This window comes from Anoplophora glabripennis, unplaced genomic scaffold (genome assembly GCF_000390285.2).
Source record: "Anoplophora glabripennis isolate ALB-LARVAE unplaced genomic scaffold, Agla_2.0 scaffold55, whole genome shotgun sequence".
In the NCBI taxonomy this organism is placed as follows: domain Eukaryota; kingdom Metazoa; phylum Arthropoda; class Insecta; order Coleoptera; family Cerambycidae; genus Anoplophora; species Anoplophora glabripennis.
The window spans coordinates 773951-784622 of NW_019416774.1; the positions used below are offsets into that span (position 1 = coordinate 773951).

General features: G+C 29.0%; 1 protein-coding gene across 6 annotated transcripts in view; it reads left to right on the forward strand.

Moving 5' to 3' along the window:
* Nucleotides 1-10672, forward strand: part of LOC108906044 (4-coumarate--CoA ligase 1-like) — a 35320-nt gene that overhangs the window by 6516 nt on the left and 18132 nt on the right. For 2 of the 6 annotated variants that reach the window (XM_023455429.1, XM_023455435.1), the window contains exons 3-5: nucleotides 9186-9872; nucleotides 9943-10236; nucleotides 10438-10659. In XM_023455429.1, coding sequence (XP_023311197.1) covers nucleotides 9186-9872; nucleotides 9943-10236; nucleotides 10438-10659 — 1203 coding nt within the window. Of the gene's footprint in view, nucleotides 1-3272; nucleotides 3317-3594; nucleotides 3711-5704; nucleotides 6395-6592; nucleotides 6887-7048; nucleotides 7223-9185; nucleotides 9873-9942; nucleotides 10237-10437; nucleotides 10660-10672 lie in introns of those variants that run through there. The other 4 variants (XM_023455433.1, XM_023455436.1, XM_023455431.1 and 1 more) reach the window with 3 other exon arrangements.

Consider the following 10672-nt stretch of genomic DNA (forward strand, 5'->3'; position numbering starts at 1 on the left):
ATTTTAAAATAAGTTTTGTACTTGTAACTGTGTATTGTCATTGTCTACAGTAAATGTTTTATGTTTTTTAAAATTAAACGTTAGGAAGATATTATTAAGTATACAATTGATAAACTGGTTATTTAGATGAATTTTCCAAATTTTGCACAGAACCTTGTAAATGTGATATGTAAGTATGCACATATAGTTTTATTTATTAAAAGTTTTTTAAAAACATTGTATACCTTTAGCATAATCAAAAAATTAACTTTGTAGCCTTGTAATGACCTGATGATGAGGTGCAAAGTGTAGACCTCGAAACTAGTCGTCTTAATAAAAGGATTGTGAGATTATTAAGCCTTCACTCTTTCCCGAGAATTATATTATTGTTCCGTTGCATTTGTAACTGTGCAGGCATTTTGGCGAGCCCTAGCGCAATGTCTATTTTATACATTCCATACCACAACCAAGCCATCGTGTATATATGTATATACTTATATAATTTGGCTATACAATATCTATATCTATATAATTTAAGGTACTGCAAAAAATATTATATGGAAAGCAATTGGCAAATGATTAGAAAGAAGATTAAACTAATAGTATTTGTGTAGAAATATTGTAAACTTGTTTGAAAATTTACAGTACTTGCGAAATTCTTCATTATATTCTAACAATATTTAGGCATTAGGCACATATTCTGTTTTTATGTTATATTCAAAACGAAAATATTCCTTTTTTCTCTTAAAGAAAGAAAAATATGATTTTTTTCTGAAACAAATTAAAGGCACTGTATTAAATTCAAAAGGCCTCCAATATGATTTTCATAATTTTATTGCTTTAAACATTAATTTATTCATAGCGACAGTAAAACGTAGATATAAAACCATTGTCCTGTAGAATCCAAAATATTATAGACATATAGGTTCAGTCTAAGAATCGAAGAGAAATTTGCATTAAATATTATTTTTTCGTCAGAACGTAGATTTACATTTTGCATTCAAAAAAATTAAATAAATAAAACCCAGGAGTGAAAATATCTATGAAGGAACCTATCAAAGTTTCTCTTACTTAAAGTCTGAAAGAAAAATAAATCATATCTGCAATAAAATCTGCTTTTATTAAAATATCAAATCAGGCCAATTATTTCTAAATTTGGAATAATAAAATAAATTTTAATCCGTTTCTCTATTGAAATTTTTTAAATATCTTATATGAAAAAAACACACCACCTACTCAAAATATAATTCTTTGCTCCTGACAGAGCCTACTTAATTTTTCAATTCAATTCTTCAGAAATAAAAACAGAAAATAAAATACATAATTCTTTATAATATAGTAAGCTGTTTCGTGTTTTGAATGTTGCAGAAACACGAAATTGCAACAAATGTTTTAACTCTCCCAATTTCAATAATAAAAATGTTGCACATACTATGTTGCCATCTGTTTTATTAAGGTCACTGTAAGAATTAAAAATAAATCAAAATGTAACGAATTCTACACAAATAAATCATATAATATCATATGCTGGACGTTATTTTAACACTAATAAATGAAATTTTATACAGTTAAGTGCGAAATTTAAGACGGTTGTGATGTAAGTAACTTTATACGTAAATATAAGTTAGAAATTATGCGTTGTGAAAACCTCTTGAAGCGAATTTAATACTGTTTTATGGCAACAAATTCAGCTATTCAAAACACCAGTTAAAGCTCATGAAGTTGAATAATTAGAATTAATGCGGTAATTAATAAATATGTTGAAATAGCATTTATTGTATAAATTCAAGATTTTATTCCTATATTTAATTTCCAACTTATGTGAGTTGTAGATCTTTTTTTACATTTTATTCTTTACATCTTGTACTTTACAGTTTGTAGCCAGATGGGGCCCTGTATTCTTGTGAACNAAGGGTATCAGGATGTTACCCCGGAAGATTTAGAAGTCTATGTGAGAGAAAGGGTGTCAGATAACCAACGCTTAAGGGCGGGTGTTAAAATTGTAGAAGAGGTTAAGAAAACTGCTACTGGTAAGATAAGAAGGAATGACATGAAACAAATGGCGCTCAATGGTGATATTTAAATTTAAGTATTCTATTTATTCACAAAATTCCTTATTATACTTTATTTTATAATGTAAAATACTCAGTGCTGTACTTACAAAAGTTCTAAATAAATGTTATGTTAAGTTTTTGGTAGATATTATTGTTCCGTTGCATTTGTAACTGTGCAGGCATTTTGGCGAGCGCTAGAGCAATGTCTATTTTATACATTCCATACCACAACCAAGCCATCGTGTATATATGTTTATACTTATATAATTTGGCTATACAATATCTATATCTATATAATTTAAGGTACTGCAAAAAATATTATGTTGAAAACAATTGGCAAATGATTAGAAAGAAGATTAAACTAAAAGTATTGGTGTAGTAATATTGTAAACTTGTTTGAAAATTTATACTACTTGCGAAATTCTTCATTATATTCTAACAATATTTAGGCATTAGGCACATATTCTGTTTTTATGTTATATTCAAAACGAAAATATTCCCTTTTTCTCTTAAAGAAAGAAAAATTTGATTTTTTTCTGAAACAAATTAAAGGCACTATATTAAATTCAAAAGGCTTCCAATATAATTTTCATAATTTTATTGCTTTAAACATTAATTTATTCATAGCGACAGTAAAACGTAGATATAAAACCATTGTCCTGTAGAATCCAAAATATTATAGACATATAGGTTCAGTCTAAGAATCGAAGAGAAATTTGCATTAATATTTAATTTCCAACTTATGTGAGTTGTAGATCTTTTTTTACTTTTTATTCTTTACATCTTGTACTTTACAGTTTGTAGCCAGATGGGGCCCTGTATTCTTGTGAACTTCCTTATTGTCTTTTTTTATAGGAAATATTCTTAACAAATTTTTTTATCATGAACAGTGATCAAACTAGTGCTAAAATATACCGAGCGTTCAAAAAAACACTTTCCGTTGAAAAATGTAGGGAATTCACAGGAAAAAAAGCACTAAAAATGTTTCAAATTTACCTTATAAACCCATGTCCAATTATTAATAGTATCTATTAAAACTTTCTATCTTTAATAATTACAGAGATTGCACTGTACTGAATTCATTATTACAATCGCAGCGGTTTTTTAAACATAAATCTGTACATATACATACCCGATAAAGATAATTTGTTATAATAATGCATAATGTTTTAGCGATAACACTGATAACTAAAAACTATAAATTCTCTGCCAAACTTATACCTACTTACATTTCAGTTTCTCTTCGAGACAATTATAAGTCTAAGTTCTATGCAACATTATGGGTAATGAGATATATTTTATATTCGCAACTATACTATGTGTTGTGAAACAGTGGTGTAAACATGTTGGTTAAAAATTTAATTTTGTGTTCAAATTAAAATACTTATATTAGTTTAATAAATGTGTCAGTTTTTTTAGTATGGAGCAATATTTATTTAAACAAATGGTTAAATTATGTTAATTATGATACATTATTCATTTATTTTACAATTCATAAATATTTTAATTTAAGTAATTAACAATTTTTATTTTATGTATCCTTGTGATCTTGCTTTTCTAGATGTGCGAAATAATACATTGAAGAACAACGATAAGAATGAAATTGGATATAGCAATTACGGATTGGGTTTTATACTCTTTGAGAGTATGAAAAAATACAATACTAGGATTTTGCAGGTAGGAACTAATTTTAATAACTTGAGATTTAATAATTTATTGATTGGCAGGTTTTTTGATGGTTTTATTAGATCATCCAAATTTTCCATATAATATAAATATAGATAAATTGGCATATCACTCCTTGCATGCTAACGTAGATTGCATTTTGATTAAGAAATTGCTATTAGATAAGTAGGTAGATGAAATGTATCATATAGTCTATGTTGAACTCAAATCAGTATCAGTATTGCAACCGTGTTATAAAATTTTGTTTGAAGATTATAATGATGTTTAATGTCTGCTAAGATAAAGCAAAAGCGATGAATACAAATTTTATTACATACTTACATATAATTAAAAATTTGGTTCGAACTTCTTTAATGCTATTAATTTTATAAATTAGACTTGGGTAGACACCACCATCATCTACAATTTCAATTTTTAATTTTATTTCGATACAAATAAATAAGTCCTAATTATACATTTACATTACTGATATTTTTCGCATATTATTTTTAATTTATCATATCAGTGCACTTAATAACAGATTGTCATACTTTATTGAAAAAGAATTTATTTTCCTAAATTAAGATAAAAGCTGTTAAAGTTCAATTTGTACCTATTTAATTGAGACGCAAATGTTATCAGATAATCTACATCTAAACATATGACACTTTTGTCAACGATATTTTCCAAATACACTTCATAGTTGGTTTATCTGTAAATTCAGACCCTTTTTCAAAATAAAAAATATTTTCCATTGTGTCTTAATGATTATCGACGTAATTAATTATTTAATATACTTATAATTAATACATTATATATACTATTACAATTAATTAAAACTTAATACATTAATTAATAATTTAATCAAAAGTTCCATTTGTAATCTTAATATATGTGCTTCTGGTACTATGAATTGCATTCAACGAGTGCAAACAATTTGTTTAATGCTCATATTTGGTTTACCTGGCATCAGTCAGTGTCGCAGAAATATAAAGTTCCTTAAATCATAATATCATATTGACCAAAGCACTAAAATAATTGAATGATAGAATAGTATTTAGGTATAATGTACATATAAAATACTCTCACTAGATATAATATGAAGCCACATTACCCCAAGGTCACAACCTCTTGTTTAAAGGATCTTTTAGTTATTTTATTACAAAATTTATAAATATAACTCCAGATAAATTTAAAAATATGAACAAAATACGTTTTCGTAGGCAGTTAATATTATCAGGAGAATTTAAAAACACTATTTTCTAAATAGACTGATTTAATCTATTATTACTAGTAAATATTTATTATTAACTTACAAAAATTAATTATAAAGAAAATTCAACTTTAAGGAGAGGGTATCTACGGCTAAGTGTAAGGTTGAGTTGATTTTTAATGCAAGTGACCAAATCTCGTTATTTAATAATAATTCAAATATTGTAAATCTTGTACTATTCATTAATAATTGTTATTATTACAAAGTTATTGCATTGAATTATTATTAATAAAGCGTTTGTTATTATTATTATTATTTAATAAGAGCTTTTATTTTTATCTGAGAAAACTACTATACTGTGAATGTAATATAAGAAATTAAACTATTTTAATTTTATAGTTAACAAAAGAAGCAAAAATACACATATAAAAAATCCTATGTATATAGATAATTTTTGGTCAGCGATGCAACATCTATTAATTAGAAAAAGTCTGTGGTTATAATAACAGCACGTTATTGAAGCTACAGACTAACAATAAGCTGAAATTATATGTGCTGATTGTGTGTCGTACCATGCATATCTCTATCGGGCTATATTATATGGCTTCCTGGTTTCCCTACTTTAAAATTATGAAAAATTTTCAAGAGATTCTTTGATTGCCTCTTTATCATAGCCGTCTAATATATTAAAGCAATTCTTTAAATATTTTCTCTCACAATTAACTTTGATTTCACAAGATTATATTTATGAGATATTAATTATATATTTCATTTCATTTTCATTTCTTTTCAGTATATAGCAGATACAGATGAAACAGATACACAAGGGCAAGCTTTAAGACGCAGCATACGTACTGCACTGAAGTTAAAAGAAAAGGGAATAACCAAAGATGATATTGTTAGCAGTTGCACTCACAACCACAAAAATTCTATCATTCCTTTCATTGCATCACTGTTTCTTGGAATCAAAACAGCCCACTTCGATCCGAGTTTGTCTCATTTAGATACGATCCATCTACTGAAGCTGATTAAGCCGAAAATTATATTCGTGGACCTGGAATCGTTACCACTTATGGAAAAGTGTTTGAAGGAATCTCAAGAAAAAACAGAGTTGGTAGTATTTGGAGAAAGCGAAAAATATTCGAATTTCGATGAATATTTAGAACCTAGTATTGAAGAAGATAACTTTCGACCAGTTGTGGTTAACAACGTTATGGAAACGGCTCTTATATTGTTCAGCAGCGGAACAACGGGTTTACCAAAAGGAATTTGTCTAAATCATTATGGCTTAATTGGTCAGTTTTCAAGGAACGGTATGAGAGTATGGGGTAATACTGGAGGAAGCGTTTTATTGCAATACACCACTCTGTACTGGATATCTGCTGTATCAATGACACTAAAGTCTATCGCTGAAGGATGCGCTAGGGTTGTATGCAAACAATTTGATCCTGCTGCAACGTGGCGGCTGATAGAAAAATACAAGGTGCATAGATATGTTTTTATAATTTTCTTGACAATGACATATGTTAGATAAAAAGAACTCCCTTTAAATGTAATCAATTAATCTTTGCACGAGCCTAAAAAAAAAGAAGAATTATTGGTGATGTTAATAGAAGCAGGCTTCACTAAAGGTGTATTTAATTTGGGTCCACATACATTTATTTATGTATTATTCTTTTAGGTAACAAGTACCTTTTTGGGGCCATACTTTGCTAGAGACGTTTTAGCCGCCCGTCAAAAAAATGTAGATACCAGTAGCTTAAAATATTTGACGACAGGTAGTGCTCCAGTGACAAAAAAGCTAATGGATGAGCTAAGAGAGGCTTTTCCGAGCGCGGCTGTTGTACAGATTTACGGACAATCAGAAGCCGCAGGGGTCATAGCCATTTTTAATGTAGATGATCCAGAGGAGGTAGAAATGCAAACAATTAAACCATTATCCTCTGGAAAAGTTAATCCAGAATACAACTGGAAAGTAAGTCAGATATCTTTGTACATAACTTGAATGGCCAGATAATTTGGTGCATAATAAAAATGTTAATAACCTTCAACTTTTGAGGTAGTCTAGTTAATAGGATAAAAAAATTGGCTTTATGTTCGTAAGTGCATAAATAAATAAAAATTTTTGTTGTTTCAGATTGTGGACCCCATCACAGAAAAAGTCCTTGGTCCAAATGAAAGGGGAGAGTTCCGATACAAAATAGATTATCAAATGAACGGGTATTACAAAATGGATTCCGCATCGGCATTTGATTCGGAAGGATTTGTAAAATCTGGAGATATAGCTTATTACGACGAAGAGGACTGCTTNGGCAAATGCCCAGTTACAGGATACAAAGTCAATGTAGTAATACAACACACAACGTATTCGAAAATATATGTCAATAAATAGAATTAATAATAATAATTGAACATGGGAATATATAAAATCATCACACATAAATAAATACATAAAAGTATCGATACATATGCACACATATACACTTTACATATAGATAAACACGAATCAATAAAATAATAAAAACAATAAAGTATTAAAACGATCAAGTAGGGCATTAGATGGATATCCTCTTTCAGGATATATTTAGTCAAGCTTAAATGCAACAAGTTTAAAAATTTTTCTTTGAACTTTTTCCAAAAATTCAATATAAAAAGGACCCCAGACAATTGATAAATATTCCAATTTTGACCTAACAAAAGATTCATAAAGTAGTTTCATAGTATGTATGCTGCGGAATCCTTGAGAAGAACGTATAATAATACCTAAAGATTTATAAGCAGATGATGCAACTATGTCAATGTGTTTTATAAAATTTAATTTAGCATCGAAAACAACACCAAGATCTTTTATGTACTAAGGCCTTTACAACATAGAACTATCAATGTTATAGTTATATTTGATGCAGTTAATTTTACGTGTAAAAGACATTACATTACATTACATTTACCTGCATTTAGAGGTAATTTATTTTGGTTGCAACAAACAGCTATCATATTTATTGCTTTTTGAAGTAGAGCACAATCAGATTCAGATGTAATTTCTGTGAATAATTTCAGATCATCAGCATACAACAAACAGTGTACCCAGTTAACATTCGCAATTATATCGTTAATGAACATTACGAACAATAACGGGCCCCAAAATAAATCTTTGTGGTACATCCGACCTTTGCTGAAACTTTTCAGATTTATACCCCCGGAATTGAACAAATTGGTATCTTATAATTAGTTAATAATTTAATCAAAAGTTCCATTTTTAATCTTAATATATGTGTTTTCGCATTAAAAAACCGATAAAGATTTGCAATTTTCTAGTATTAAATCACTTATACTTCGGAGACATAATTTACAATTATTATCTTACAGTAGGTATTATGAATCGTATTCAATGAGTGCAAATAAGATGTTTAAGGTTTATACTTGGTTTACCAGGGCATCAGTCAGTGTCGCATAAATTGAAAATTCTTTAAATCATACTATCATATTGACCAATGCACTAAAATACTTCAATGATAGAATAGTATTTAGGTATAATGTACATATAAGAGAAACTAGATATAATATGAAGCTTCATTCCCCTAAAGTCACACACGTCTTGTTTAAAGGATCTTTTAGTTATTGTATTACAAAATACAAACATAATTGCAGATAAATTTAAAAATATGGACAAAATACGTTGTCGTAAGAATCTAAAAATGTTAATATTATCAGGAGAATCTAAAAACACTATTTTCTAAATAGGCTGATTTAATCTATTACTATTAATAAGTATTTATTATTAACTTAGAGAGGGTATCTATGGCTAAGTGTAACAGTTGAGTTGATTTTTAATGCAAGTGACCAAATTTCGTCATTTAATAATAATTAAAATATTGTAAATCTAAACAAAAGAAGCAAAAATACACATAAAATATGATCGGTCTTTCCACATATATACATAATTTTTTGTCAGCGATGCAACGTTTATTAATTAGAAAAAGTCTCTGGTTATAATAACAGCACGGTATTGAAGTACCATATCTCTATCGGGCTATATTATATGGCTTCCTGGTTTCCCTACTTTAAAATTTTGAAAAATTTTCAAGAGATTCTTTAATTGCTTCTTTATCATAGCCGTGTAATATATTAAAATGTAAATATTCAAAAATAATTATAGGTTTTCTAAAACTGTACTTATTCTTTAAATATTTTCTCTCGCAATTAACTTTAGTTAGTTCACTAGATTATATTTATAAGATATTAATTATATATTTCATTTGATTTTTATTTTTCAGTATCTAGCAGACACAGATGAAACAGATACACAAGGGCAAGCTTTAATACGCAGCATACGTACTGCATTGAAGTTAAAGGAAAAGGGAATAACCAAAGATGATATTGTTAGCAGTTGCACTTATAACCACAAAAATTCGATCATTCCTTTCATTGCATCACTGTTTCTTGGAATCAAAACAGCCCACTTCGATCCGAGTTTGTCTCATTTAGATACGATCCATCTACTGAAGCTGATTAAGCCGAAAATTATATTCGTCGCATTGGAATCGTTACCACTTATGGAAAAGTGTTTGAATGAATCTCAAGTAAACACAGAGTTGGTAGTGTTTGGAGAAAGTGAAAAATATTCGAACTTCGATGAATATTTAGACCCTAGTACTGATGAAGATAAATTTCGACCAGTTGTGGTTGACGTCTTGGAAACGGCTGTTATAATGTTCAGCAGTGGGACAACAGGCTTACCAAAGGGAATTTGTCTAAGCCATTATGGCATACTTGGTCAGATTTCAAATAAAGTTATGAAATTGTGGGGTAATACTAGAGAAAGCGTTTTATTGACATACACCACTCTGTACTGGTTATCTGCTGTATTTATGGTACTGAAGTCTATTGTTGAAGGATGCGCTAGGGTCGTATGCAAACAATTTGATCCTGCTGCAATGTGCAGGCTTATAGAAAAATACAAGGTAGATAGATATGTTTTTTATAATTTTCTTGACAAATAAATGTGTATTTAATTATATATTATTCTTTTAGATAACAAGTGTCTTTTTGGGACCATACCTTGCTTACGACGTTTTAGACGCCCGACAAAAAAATATAGATACCAGCAGCTTAAAATATATATCGATAGGTGGTGCCCCAGTGACAAAAAAACTGATGGATGAGCTAAGAGAGGCTTTTCCCAGCGCGACTGTTTTACAGGGCTACGCACAAACAGAAGCCTCAGGGATGATTTCTATTTTTAATGTAAATGATCCAAAGGAAGTAGAGTTGCAAACAATTAAACCATTATGCTCTGGAAAAGTTGTACCAGAATATAATTGGAAAGTAAGTTAAATATCTTTGTATAAAATAACACTTTCACTTAGCTAGACCAGACAATTAGGTACATACTCAAAATTGTTAAGTGCAGTATCACCAGTATCAAGCTTAATTTTTAAGATCGTACGATTAAAATAATTGTTGAGCTCGAACTACTCTGAAATTTTATACGTGCATAAATAAGAAGAAAAATATTTGTTGTTTCAGATTGTCGACCCCGTCACAGAAAATGTCCTTGGTCCAAATGAAAGGGGAGAGTTCCGATACAAAATAGTTTATCAAATGAACGGGTACTATAAAATGGATTCTTCTTCGGCGTATGATTCGGAAGGATTTATAAAATCTGGAGATATAGCTTATTACGATGAAGATAACTGCTTTTTTGTTGTGGACAGAATTAAGGAAATGTTTAAATATAAGGGATGGCATATTCTTCCCGCTG